This window comes from Lacerta agilis, chromosome 12 (genome assembly GCF_009819535.1).
Source record: "Lacerta agilis isolate rLacAgi1 chromosome 12, rLacAgi1.pri, whole genome shotgun sequence".
In the NCBI taxonomy this organism is placed as follows: Eukaryota; Metazoa; Chordata; class Lepidosauria; order Squamata; family Lacertidae; genus Lacerta; species Lacerta agilis.
In genome coordinates, this window is record NC_046323.1 from 48,365,129 (window position 1) to 48,379,008 (window position 13,880).

The 13,880-nt window shown below is 48.9% G+C and overlaps 1 protein-coding gene across 1 annotated transcript; it reads left to right on the forward strand.

Moving 5' to 3' along the window:
* The first annotated feature begins 8,339 nt into the window (after window positions 1–8,339).
* LOC117056004 lies at window positions 8,340–11,506 on the forward strand. The gene has a single exon (XM_033165989.1). The coding sequence runs from the start codon at window positions 8,354–8,356 to the stop codon at window positions 11,504–11,506; it is 3,153 nt and encodes a 1,050-aa protein (XP_033021880.1). The 5' UTR covers window positions 8,340–8,353.
* Window positions 11,507–13,880: the final 2,374 nt, after the last annotated feature.

Below are 13,880 nucleotides of genomic sequence, written 5' to 3' on the forward strand. Positions count from 1 at the left end.
CATTCCTTTAAAACCCAAACATTCTATCTTCTATAAACCTGCATTATTCCAATATTCAAATCCCAATATTACCACTCGAAAAGTCCGTAAGAAATTTCCAATCCTTAACAAATGTCAGTCATGATTCCCGCCCCACCCCCGTCTCTAATCAAGCATGTTAACTTTGCCATCTCAGCCAGATCCAATAATTTTATCAACCATTCTTCTATAGCAGGGGTCAGCAACCTTTTTCAACAGTGGGCCGGTCCACCGTTCCTCAAACCATGTGGTGGGCCGGACTATATTTTTTTGGGGGGGGGGATGAACAAATTCCTATGGCCCACAAATAACCCAGAGATGCATTTTAAATAAAAGGACACATTCTACTCATGTAAAAACACACTGATTCCCAGACCATCCGTGGGCCAGATTTGAAGGCAATTGGGCCGCATCCGGCCCCCGGGCCTTAGGTTGCCTACCTCTGTTCTATAGCTATGATGAATTTATTACGACTTTCAGGGCATAAGCAAAACCACCTTGCTCCTCCTTTTCAAGGGTTCCTGCCAGGTTTCCAGAGTCAGTGGCGTGTGATGGTTATGGTTAGAAGGTCAAACTAGACAGTAGACCTCCCCTGGAATACTGTGTCCAGTTCTGGGCACCACAGTTCAAGAAGGATACGGACAAGCTGGAACGTGTCCAGAAGAGGGCAACCAAAATGGTCAAAGGCCTGGAAACGATGCCTATTGAGGAACGGCTTAGGGAGCTGGGTATGTTTAGCCTGGAGAAGAGAAGGTTAAGGGGGTGATATGATAGCCATGTTCAAATATATCAAAGGATGTCATATAGAGGAGGGTGAAAGGTTCTTTTCTGCTGCTCCAGAGAAGCGGACACGGGGCAATGGATTCAAACTACAAGAAAGAAGATTCCACCTAAACATTAGGAAGAACTTCCTGACAGTAAGAGCTGTTCGGCAGTGGAATTTGCTGCCAAGGAGTGTGGTGGAGTCTCCTTCTTTGGAGGTCTTTAAGCAGAGGCTTGACAGCCATCTGTCAGGAATGCTTTGATGGTGTTTCCTACTTGGCAGGGGGTTAGACTGGATGGCCCTTGTGGTCTCTTCCAACTCTATGATTCTATGATAGACCTGGGTTCAAATCACCACTCATCCATGGAAGGGCTTAGGCTGGTCACTCTCTCTCAGCCTTGCCTACCTCACAGGGTTAGCATGAAGATAAGAAATGGGGAGGAGGGAGAAACTGAAACACAGAACGTCAGAAAATAAGATCTTTCTTTAACTTGTGGGTGTTTCTTTCACCTTCTAAATTCAAGCAATCACTCAGTGAAAAGTGCACAACATGGAGTGTTTATTTGCGTGGTCACGCAAATAAACCCCAGGTGACCCCCGAGCAGAATAATGACTCAAGACAGCTTGCTATGGGGTTAAAATTGGCCACAACTTTATTAAGATTCAGATGTAGGGAGACCTTGGCTCAGGCATTGGGCGTTTTTCCTTCCCAGCCCCCCAGCCGGGGATCTGGGAGACTTCAGGGTTATCCATAATATGTGAGGATTGGGCTGGCTCTAGAGAACATATGTTCAAGCAGAGAGCCCACCCCCACCCCCCACCCCACGTTCACTGGAGGGGAGAGCAATGACAACCTCTTGGCGTATGGCCAATGCCTCCCCCTAAGACCCCTTTAACGGGGAACCCTGGTATCATTGCCACAAAGTGGGTGTGGGTCACCGCTTCACGCCCCCCCCCCAATTTAGGAAGATAGACTAAAGGATTCTGCCCCAGGCTTGAAACCGCCAAAGTTGTGACATTTTGCTACGGGAAAGGCGAAACCTACCAATGCAGGAAAATTTCTTTCCGGCACTTCAACAGGGACTTTGGCGTAGCAGCGCCTGCGTACCTGTGGAGAAGAGGTTAACCTGCAAATGAAGACTTAATTGAGGGAGGGGAGGGTGGGAGAAGCTCTGGAGCCGACTGCCTGCCGCTTCACAGGTAAGCTACACCTTCTGTTGTGTGGGCAGGGCGGCCCCTCCCCTTACCTGGCCAATCCCCTGGCAACGCCTCCACAGGCGGGATTGGGCGGTTGACTGAGGTAGGGCTCCAGGTATCCAGCCTGGGGAGGATGAAGCCAGTCTGAACTACCAGGAGCCGCACTGGGATCCAGGGGGGCTACGCATGACCATGCAGAAGTCGCCCCCCCCCCCCATTTGATGTGGGGAGCAGTCATTGTGCAGAGAGCTTCCAAGGTGTTCTGGGCCAGCCGATTGTCGGCTGCTGGGGATTAAAATTCTGGATCCAAAGATAACTCTTCATCTCTCCTGAACGCCGCCAACAATGACCTCATCGTTTGTGTCACAGGCATGTCCTAATAACCCCGGTGGAATCTGTTTATGGCAGGTGAAATAATAGCAGATGCGTGAGCCTTTTCGCGAAGTCAGTCTCATCCAGGAAACTGACGCACCCTCGTCTCAGGTTACTCCAGCTCCACAACATGCCTCCAGTTTGTGGCTCTTGTGGAGCAAGAAATGAAATTGCTCAAAATGCGAATCCAGACCAAAGAAAGAACACTCTTGCCACCTCCCTTTCCAGAAAGCTTTCTCACTGTGGATTTTAAGCATTGTGGCTGGCTGTGGAAGCATTGCAATGAAAGAATTTAAAGGGGATTGGTGACATTTTCCTTCAAAATTATAGGAAGGCCTTTGTGTGCCAGCTTTACCATTTCCTACATATTATTATTATTATTATTATTATTATTATTATTATTCCGCCCTATACCCAGAGATTTCAGGGTGGTTCTCAAAACGAAATCAAACCACAAAACTACAAAATACGCAATCAAAATAAAAAACAACTCAATAACTCCCCCCCCCCAAAAAAAATTTAAAATAGGTAAAGGTATTTTATTTTCAGTATAAATACACCACACTTGTGGGCTTATAGCCGAATAAAGTATTATCTATCTAATACACCACACCGCTTTTAAATTGTTCTCCGAGATGTGGAGGAAGAAGGAAAAGCAGGACATTCCAGGATCAAACCAGAAACCAGGGTGGCTTCTGTAATTCTCAGGCTCTCCCTGGAAAATCGTGACACTTGGAGAATATGCTGTAGCTGCTTCTCTGGCTTAGTCATCGCCCTGCAGGCCTGCGGTGCTCAAGAAAGTCTTATTCCACGATTGCTGCCTCACTGAGCGCAAGCCGTGGCCAAACTAGTTATTTGGACGGAGCCAGTTTTCTCAAGCGGAGGGTGGGTGGGTGGGTTGGTTGCCATCATCTTCATCCCACCCCCCTGACCCCACCTTCAGCTGCACTGCACCACAGGAAGGCAAAGCACCAGAAGTCTCCCCGCTCACACACATGCAGACCCCCCCCCCAGCTTCCTCTGAGGACCACCGAGAGACGGGGGGGGGGGGGAGACGTCGCTTCTGAATTTCAGTTCGGTTACAAGAGCTATGATGCTTCACCCAGGGGTGCCTGCGTTCACATCGATGCCTCTTGTGGCACCCGCAAAATATCCGCTCAGAAGTCCAGAGTGCACAAGATACTGTTCAGCTCTTGCTGCTACGTTCCTCTATTATGTTACATTAAGCACACACCCAGAAAATTCCCGCATTTCGACAGATGCCATTAGTGCACACCCACCTGTTTTGAACAAAGGAGAAGCGCAAAGAGCATCCTTCTGTGAGCAAGTAGCTAATGTAGGTGCCTTCCCCCCCCCCATTGGATGGAATGAGTTGATCATTTGGGGTGCTCAAACCATGGTTTGGTTCTGTCTCTTTCTCTGCCCTTTGAGATGTGTAATCCCTATATACCTGAAGGAGCGTCTCCACCCCCCATCGTTCAGCCCGGACACTGAGGTCCAGCTCCGAGGGCCTTCTGGCGGTTCCCTCCCTACGAGAAGCAAGGTTGCAGGGAACCAGGCAGAGGGCCTTCTCGGTGGTGACACCCGCCCTGTGGAACGCCCTCCCATCAGATGTCAAGGAAATAAACAACTATCAGACTTTTAGAAGACACCTGAAGGCAGCCCTGTTTAGGGAAGCTTTTAATGTTTGATGTTGTTGCTTGTTTATTATTGTTAGTGGTGTACTGTTGGGAGCCACCCAGAGTGGCTGGGGAAACCCAGCCAGATGAACGGGGTATAAATATATTATTATTATTATTATTATTATTATTATTATTATTATTATTATTTAGCATTATGCCACTCCCATTGCAGCCATTTTGCGACAGGTGCCCACGGCACTTTGTCCCCTCTGGGCCCAAAAGTTTGGAGACCTCTGCAATGTAAGAAAGAAGCTCTATCACTCTTCAAAACACACACAGAGAGAAAGAGTGTGAACAGGGATGGGAGGGGGGGACACATGCAGGAATAAAAGGCAAAGCCAACCTGGGAGTTGGGGCAGAGGAAATCCCAGGACCCCATTGCTACCAGCCAGAAGAGGAAAGTGATATTTGCAGTTTACGGGTGACTTCTGCAAAGCGAGTGTGTCGGTGTGGGTCTGTTTTATAGAAGCAGTCTATCTACTGTAGATAAAGCCAGTAATGCATTGAAAGTCACGGAGCAATGGATTCAAACTACAAGAAAGAAGATTCCACCTAAACATTAGGAAGAACTTCCTGAGAGTAAGAGCTGTTCGACAGTGGAATTTGCTGCCAAGGAGTGTGGTGGAGTCTCCTTCTTTGGAGGTCTTTAAGCGGAGGCTTGACAGCCATCTGTCAGGAATGCTTTGATGGTGTTTCCTGCTTGGCAGGGGGTGGGACTGGATGGCCCTTGTGGTCTCTTCCAACTCTAGGATTCTATGATTCTCTATGATTCTATACAGCCTGACAGACCTAGACCCTGCCTTCAAGAGGCCCAAGGACTCCCCAAGGAGAGGAGAGCAGAGGCATAGGAAGGTCAGGTGGTACCCGGTGTGGAAAATTTCTTGTCACCCCCCCCCCCAATTGACAACCCCCCCCTGCAAAAATGGTTTTACATTATTTCATATTTTCTTACAAAGGAATAATAACAAGTAATAATAATAATAACTTTTATTTATATCCCGCCCTCCCCGGCCGAAGTCGGGCTCAGGGTGGCTAACATCAGATACATAACATTGGTATAAAATCAAACAATAATTAAATTACCTCCTAAAAACATCTCAAAATCAAATAAAAGTCTAATTAGATGGCTTTCCACAGGGTTAGGGTTGGGAACAGTAAGTGCTCCACTGAACTGAAATTTCAGCCTTCACGACATAGGAAAACAGCCAAGTGAACAGCTATTTTGGTGGAGGAGGGTCAAGATATTAACCGATATGCATGGAATATATAGCTATATAATCCCTAGTATAGTAAGATAAGACCTTCGGAGCAGGCATTTTAAAAAAAGTTTTTTTATGAACCACCGTAGTAGGTCAGTAATTGTTCCTTGATAATTTGTCACCCCCTCCATTACGGAAACTGGGGCGGCCCGCGCCTTACGCCCCCCCTTGCTACACCCCTGGAGGAGAGGCTCTTGTGGGATTTTTGTGCTTCAGCTCCCAAAATAAATGGGCTGGACATAGGGATGGGTGAACCAGGCTGTTTTGGTTTCTCTCCGTTTTTTCCAATCTTAAGTTCAATTTTCCACAGCAGTTGATGACGATAATTTTTAAATCCTCACGAAAATCCAAACCTTTTAGTGCACGTAATCCTAATACTGTACACACTTCTTCTTCTTTTTGCAAAGCATGTTTTACCGAACACAATGCAGTTTTCTTTAGTACGCTCCCTGATATATGCATTTTTCTGCACGCTTTACCTCAGTGTGTGCATTTTTGCACTCGTTACATGGCTGGAGAACTGTGCTGCAAAAACCGGGGAAGGGCAGATTTCGAAGGACGGCTGTGTTTTGGTTCACATAATGTTCTCAAAGTGAGAATTTGGGAATGGGAACTGAATTTAATTTCTCCCCCACCCCAGCTGGATAGAGGGGGGCTGCCCTGTCCCTGCTCAACATCCTCCACTCTTGCCTTTAGGAGAGGAGAAGAGAAACCTTCCCATTTTGGGCAGACGTTCTGGTTTTAAGCTGAGAATTGCTTATTTAACGCAAATATTTAAAATGTGTGAACTGCCCAAATAAATTTTTGTCACAGAACAAATCCAAAGAGTTATTTCACACCACCAGAATCACCTTTTCTGTCCCATTCCTCCCCATAAGAACCAACTTGTTGGACGGACATCGCAGGGAACCACAGCAAGACAAACATGTTGAATGGAATAGCTAGCTGATGCTTTGTAATTTCAGGCTGGAGTGAAGGAAGTGTGCGCATCATGTTCCAAGCCTGTCTACACAGCAGAGCGCATGGCAATCCAGAACGTCCCTCTGCACCACGTGTGTTTCTGCTGTAAGCACTGCGGAAAGAAGCTGAGGTGAGACATGAGAATCGAGTGAGAAAACCACGGGGTAACGGGTCACGCTCAAAGAATGCAAAGATGTATCAGGCCAAAGGCCCATCTAGCCCAACTTCTTGTTCCGACAGTGGCCGAGGAAGCCTTCGCGCCGCCCGGGGTGGCGCGCAGAGACACCCCCCTAGGGGTGGGGTGGGGCGGCGCAGCGTCCCGACACACGTCGGGATGGGCTGCGCATGCCCGGAAATGCCACACATGCGCAGTCCATCAGCCCGTCCACACATGCGCAGCCCATCAGCTTGTGGGCTGCCCCGTCCATGCTGCTTTACAGACAGGGCAGGCCCACGAGCTGCCGCTCACTCTGCGGTTTGCTTGGTCGCATGCACTGTGCATGCCCAGAATTTCCGGGCATGTGCAGTGCATCCTGCCCGGCGCTGCTGCTCCCACGGCAACTGTGGGAGCCGCCAGGCGAGCAGCAGCTCGTGGGGTTACCCCAGCCGTCCGTGGAGCAGCACAGACGGGGTGCCGGGTGGCGGGGAGTGGCGGGAGGGGCCGCCAAGTGTCACCCCCCCTCCCCTGGAACCCCCTACGCCACGCCCTTCCTATGCCACTGCAACCAGATGCCCATTATGGGAAGCCTAGAACCTGAGTGCCACTTGTGATTCTCAGCAACAGGTATGGGGTGTTAGGAGAGGGTGTAGTACCTCTGGTCATGTTGCTTCTGGGGTAGCTTGTCCACCTTTGGTTGCTCTCACCATGTGGCTCCTAGAAGCTGTCCTCACGAGACAGCGGCCACACCCTGGGAATGGCTTTGACTGGTCAACTAAACCAGGCGAGGGTGGCTGATGGGACTCAAACCCTCAGTGAGTTAGGGGCTTCCCCTGCATGCAAAGACAGGCTCCAGTGGATTGAGCGTACAAGACCAGTATTGGGTCCATTGGTCAAGAAGGCGGTTTCTGCATGTGCCGTAGAGGGAAGTGAGAGGCGGATGGGGCTCGTCCACCTGGGAAGGGAGTCCATCAAGGAGAAGGAAATATCTGACCCTAAACCTCCACTGCCTCGTGGGATATCTTTGGGAGAAGAAAAGGCTCAGGAGTAGATCCAAAGTGGCATCCCTAAGATGGTTGGATGGCGACTTGCATGCCTCCTTCCGGCAACTCCTGCAGCCAAGCTGGTGCCAAACGTCTTGCTCAGCTTTCCTTTGGGTCACATCAGCCAGGTCTTGTAATCTGGGCAGCCCAGGATCTCCAGACACACTGCCCAGGCTTGCACCCCAGGGAGGTCACTTCTATGCTGCAAACGCAGCCGTTTGACTTCACCCCCGGAAGGTGTACTCCATTTTCTTTTGAGGCAGAAGGATGCCAACGGCAAAAATATGCCACCTTTTTCTTCAAGGAGCTCAAGTACACGGTTCTCCCCCCCCCTCCTCCTCCTTTAATCCCCACAACAACTCTGCTATTTAGGTTAGGCTGAGAGAGCCAGTGACTGGTCCAAGATTACCCAGCAAACTTCATGGCCAAGTGGGGGGTTTGAACCCTGGTCTCCCAGGCCCTAGCCCCACGCTAGGGCAGAAGGTTACCAACAGCAAACTGCCTCTGACAGCAGAGGTAAACACAGCCATTGCTGCTGGTACCCACCGATAGCACAAATGTGTCTAAATTTATTTTAAAGCTATCCAAGTTACTACCCAGCATAGTTGCAGCAGCAGGGCAGGAGATGTGCCTTTCCCCTCCTTCTGTTGACCCCACTGTTTCAGGGTGGTGGTAGTGTTTCACCCCTTGCCCATTGTCCCACAGACTGAAGCTCATTTATTTTGCCGCACTGAACTAAATGGGGGCCATTGATAATTCAGGCAGCTCTTATCTGCATAGCTCCACCCCTTCATCTGCATGGCCCAACCCCCTTCATCTGCATATCACCACTTGGCTTGTTCTTGTGTGACGCAGTGGTACATTGCGTGATGCAGTGACAACCGTAACCATTTCCCTTCTGTATGTCTTGCAGCTTAGCCAACTATGCCACCTTCCAGGGCACATTTTATTGCAAATCTCATCACCAGCTGCTTGCCGGGGTTAAGAAAAGGAGCCAAGAGGAAAACGCAGGCATCCGTCAAAGAGATCAGCAGCTGCAGATAGCCGTGCAGCCAAGTCCAGGACTGGGGTCGAAGAATAGAAATAATCGCCCAGGAAAGCTCCTCGCCAGAGAGAAAATGCAGCCGCCGTTTTCTGGTTTGTACTCTCAGGCTAACCTGAGACCGACTAGGCAAGCCAAGCAAGAGATGGCCTCAAAGAACAAGCCCAGAACTAGTTGGCCCCCTTTAAAGGAAGCGGCTGGAAAAGAAATAGGTCGGAAATATGGCAGCCCTGGAGCAACCAAGAGACCATCGCAAGATGCCGTATCGATTCTGCGGTGCCGGAGTGGAGCAGATGGGAGCCTCCGCGAGGCCCTGGGAGGCAAATCGATAGCAGAAAGTGCTCAGGCGGGAAAGAAGCAAAGCCAATTACCCAGAGTCACATTTGCAAAGCACGGTTCGCGCTGGATTGAAACAGCAGGTGGGAGCGGAGACTTGAGAGTATTAGGAAAGAGACAGTTGTTCGCGGGTGAAAGCATCCTAGGAGCTCAGGGAAGGAAGAAAGGACTCAGCGTAGCAGAAAGGGCTGTGATGTTCCAAGGCAACCCACTCAAAATGAAGAGGAGCGTTCCTGTAGTCTCACCTTTAACATCAACCCCTCTGGAGTCTCCTTCTTTTGGTTCACTGCCCTCCCATTCAGAAGCACTCAAAACTAGTAAAGCAACATCTTTTGATGCTTCAGGAGTTACTGCAGCTGGTGCTTCTAGTCTTGCAAAAGGTTCTCTTGAGGGCAAGAGGCTTAGTAGTGGATCTTCCTCCAGCAAGGGTGCATCTGACGAAAGGCATGCAGAGCAGATTTTGCTAAGAGCTGAGCTTCTTCCTAAAGTCAGGGTCCCACTGCCTGCTTTGGCACCAGCAGACAGCAGACAGCAGCTTCCAGAAGCCAGCAAAGGTAACATGTCAATCACTCTGGCATGTGATGAGGCTGGACAACCGAGTCACATCACTGCTAAACCAACAGAGGTCCACAAGCCCTCCCAGGCGAAGGCTGAATCCTCAGTATATCTACCTGAGCGCAAAGGTGAGCAAAGCAATGATGAGGAGGCATTGGGTTCTTCTCCTGATTCATTGGAGACATGCCTGGCAGCTGACCAGGTAAGTGAGCATTCATGGGAAGGCAGGATTGAGTTCCCTGGGAGAGAAATGCAAGCAGTGATAGACCCAGCGAGCTTGCAGAGGCCAGAAAACCAACTTTATCCTGAAACCCACAACAGCAAGGAGGCAGAGAATAGAAGGGAGAAAGAAATGCAGGCAGGAGGAGATTTAGACGGCACTGAGACACAAAATGGCATTCTTCAAGAGGTCTCCCAAAATAGCAAACCTGAGGAAAGAGCCACCACTTCAGATGAGGAAGCAGAAATAGAAGGCCATTCAGCATCCAGCTCACAAGCAGAATACGCTCAAAAAATGGGCGTTCCTCAAAGAAATGACCCACAAGACTCCACTTCCAACACAGCACCATTCACTTGTGAAAACCTGGAACCAGGTGACCTACTTGCAAAAATAGCCAACACAAATGAAGAGATACCAGGAAAGGCTAGCAGTGACAATAATATCCAGCTTGAGGAAGAAACTTTCAGGAGGACCATCCTTCAGGTCAAAGACCAAGGAACATTCGGCTCCTGTGAGGTCCCACATTTGACTGAAAAGCAAGTGATGGGAAGTACAAAGGTGGCTATGAAACCTCAGAGCGAAGATGGCTCAGGTGCACAGGCAATTTGCAGTAAGGAGACCACGAAGGAGTCTGCTAGAAAGCAAAAGGAAAGGAACCCTTTGGCTCGACTTTTTGCTTCCAAAACTCAAGGCAGAGCATGCAAGCAGGAAGAACCAGCAGTGACTAAGAAAGCACTTAAGACTCAATCTGCCTTAGCCACACTCTTTGGATATTCTTTGGAGAAAGACAAGATCCCAAAGGCAGTAGCAAAGCCTTCAATGAAAACCAGCAGTGGAAAAGGATTGCCGCTTGTCTGTTTCTCAGACTTACCAAAGCTTGGCACCTGCAAGGAAAGTGAGACCTCAGGTCTTATTCAAGCAAAAGGTTCAGAAGCAGGCCTTTGGGATTCAGAGGAGAATTATGGAAGCCACACAAAGGATGGGCACAAAGAAAGTTCTCCACCCTTGGACAGCACCAAAGCCTTCAGTGCTGATGCGCTTCCCATAGAGCTGAGCACAGACATTTCAAGTAGCATTGAAGCAGTGTCTGGAATGAAGGGTCTTGAAGTTCCCAAACAATCCAATTTGAAAATGGAAACAGTGCTCTCGGACAACAACAAGTCCTCACTGTTTTCCAGCTTTCATGATTCTCTGGCAACTCCTACAGAGAACCCGTTGCTATGTTCTACGAGCTCCTTGATGGAAACAATGACAGAAATAAATGTTAACTCTAGAGGTGATCCTTATGATCAAGATCTACAAAACTTCCCTAACCAGCCTGCCATGGATGCTCAGTATTTAGAAACGAAGGCTGAAAATGTTTCTTTATTGGGCCCTTCAAGAGAAGACAAGGCTCAGTGTGACTATCAAGTTCCTGACATGCTTCTATTTTCTATGGGGGTAGACAGATCAGCAAGCATGGATGGAAGTGGCTCTCTTGATCTGGACACAGGGAGCATGAAAGTCAAAAACGAAGCTTGCTCTGGCTTAAGCGCTTCAGAAAACATCTCAGAGGTGAACAACCTGCACCATTTTTCAGAATCTGAGCCCCCTAGAGCAATCAGTCTTAATATCAACGACACTCCAGGAACTGGAAATTCTGAGATGTTTCAGAACCCACAATCCTGCCTTCAGCTGAGTGAAGATGGACTTGGACTCCGTGTTGAAAAATCCACTGCTGATGGTTACCCCAGTGGAAAAGTGGACATCCCTTCACTGCTTGGATCTCTCCAGCATATCCCAGAGCTCCTTAGAGATACCATTCAGCGTAACACTGAAGGACGTGCAGCTGCAACAGAACAATCCCCGGAAGAGATGATGCCAGCAGAGAAGAGTGGTGGGTTCTCAGGAAGCCTTCTGTAATGCAACTTGAAATGGAGTTTGTTGTACCCACAAGGCAAAGTTATGGGGGCAAAGTTCTAGCAGAGGTGAGTCTGTGGCTAAGAGCAGCAACTAGCAAAGTCCCCTCTCCGGGATGCTTGACTGCCCATAATTTCCCAGGTTAGGGACTGGCAAGCCAAGAGAGTGTCCCCCCCCCCCAAGGTCACAGGTGCAATCCAGTGACCTTCGACTCCAGCCCCCCACTTACAGATGTTGGCCTACAACTCCCATCAGCCCCTGCCAGCCTGACCAAAGGTGAGAGAATATGAGAATCGGGAGTTCAATGAGTGGAGGAAGGTTGGGGTTTTTTTTACACTTCATGGCTCTGTGACTCTAGGAAACCGTAAAAGAACACATTATCTGATTCTCTCCACGTTCTCCTTCCCCTCCGCCCCACCGCCTTAGTTCAATCAGCCCCAAACTCACGAACAACCAATTTAGTGTGTTCCCAATTGTCTCCCCTCTTGCTCTGGAAAGAAAAAAAAATCCTTAATGAGCATCACTCTGCGAAAAGGAAATTGCTCTCTCTAACCCCGGAGGGAGGTGAAAAAATTGTTTCCTCCTCTTTCCCTGTTCCTAAAATAACACATTGCAAGATAGGAGGTCTGAGGATTAATTAGATTTCCCTTTGCCTGGGATTGAATCCCAAGGAATTAGTAACAACACCAGGCAGCCGAAAACATGCTTAGCATCTGTTTTTGGGTACCACATTAGCCGTCCATTTTTTTTCAAAGTAAAGGAATAGCATTTTCTGCTCCCTATTTCCTTAAGACTGAGGAATTTTCATTTGGGAGGACCACACTTGGAGTCTCATTGTGTCAGCAAAACAGCGACCTGTTGTTTTTTTCCTTACAAAGGAAATGCTTCGCCAATGCATGGATTATGTCTTCCTTAAGGATTTGTGGATGTTTGGAATATCATTAGGCCTGATGTTGCATTGAATGAGAAAATTTGTATGTCCCTGAGCTCCCTGGTTGATGGCAATAAAGACAATAAATATGTAAAAATGTGTTTGATGCTGGGGGGGGGAACCACACAAGTTAAATGTTTGCGCAACCATTAAAGGAGTACATGTGCCATCCCGCAGGCAGTTCTGCATGTTGCTTTTCCCATTCACTTCAATGGAGGGGCTCCATTCAAGACTCTTGAACTGGAAAGGCTCCAACTTGGCTATCACTTCCCAGGCAATGGTTCCAGGAGAGCAGAATCAGAACTTCACATTTTAACTCAGAAGCACCTTTTGCATCATCTTTCCCATTCAGTAGGATTGACACTGCTGCTACTTCGCCTCCTCTAGAACAGGGGTCAGCAACCTTTTCCAGCCGTTGGCTAGTCCACTTTCCCTCAGACCTTGTGGGGGGCCCGGACTATATTTTGGAAGGGGAAAAAAGAATGAATTCCTATGCCCCACAAATAACCCAGAGATGCATTTTAAATAAAAGCACACATTCTACTCATGTAAAAACACACTGATTCCTGGACAGTCCGTAGACAGGATTGAGAAGGCGATTGGGCTGCATCTGGCCCCCGGGTCTTAGCTTGCCTACCCCTGCTCTAGAACATTCACATCTTCGGTCTCATACTTGATTGTTCTCATTTGAAATAGATGGCCGCCTAAGGTTGCCACCGTCTTTTACTGGCCCTGCTCCTGCGCCTTTACCCGAAGCCTGGGACAGAGAAATGGAGCAAGCTACTCTTTCAGGGGACGCGGGTGGCACTGTGGGTTAAACCACAGAGCCTAGGGCTTGCCGATCAGAAGGTCGGTGGTTCGAATCCCTGCGACGGGGTGAGCTCCCGCTGCTCGGTCCCAGCTCCTGCCCACCTAGCAGTTCGAAAGCACGTCAAAGTGCAAGTAGATAAATAGGTACCACTCCGGAGGGAAGGTAAATGGAGTTTCCGTGCACTGCTCTGGTTCGCCAGAAGCGGCTCAGTCATGCTGGCCACATGACCCGGAAGCTGTACGCCGGCTCCCTCGGCCATTAACGCGAGATGAGCGCCGCAACCCCAGAGTCGGATACGACTGGACCTAATGGTCAGGGGTCCCTTTACCTTTTACCTGTACTCTTTCAGGGGTAGAGATAAGTCTCAGGGAAAGCTTCCCCTGATAAATTCCTGTGCGCCAGGTTGAAGCCGCATGTGGTTAAAGTCACAGGAGCCCCTTCACAGTAAAATCAACACGATGGTGGGTGAAATTGTTGCTTTCTTCTTAAATCGCCTCTCCTGGCAGAAAGCCCATCAGCAATTTGATTGCCCCTTTGGACTCCGAAGTTTATCGTTCCTCCGTTAACAAGTTGTGCATTAACTTCAGAGCCATGGGCATAAATAAGGACACAGAGAGTGTCAGTGCAATTGCCTG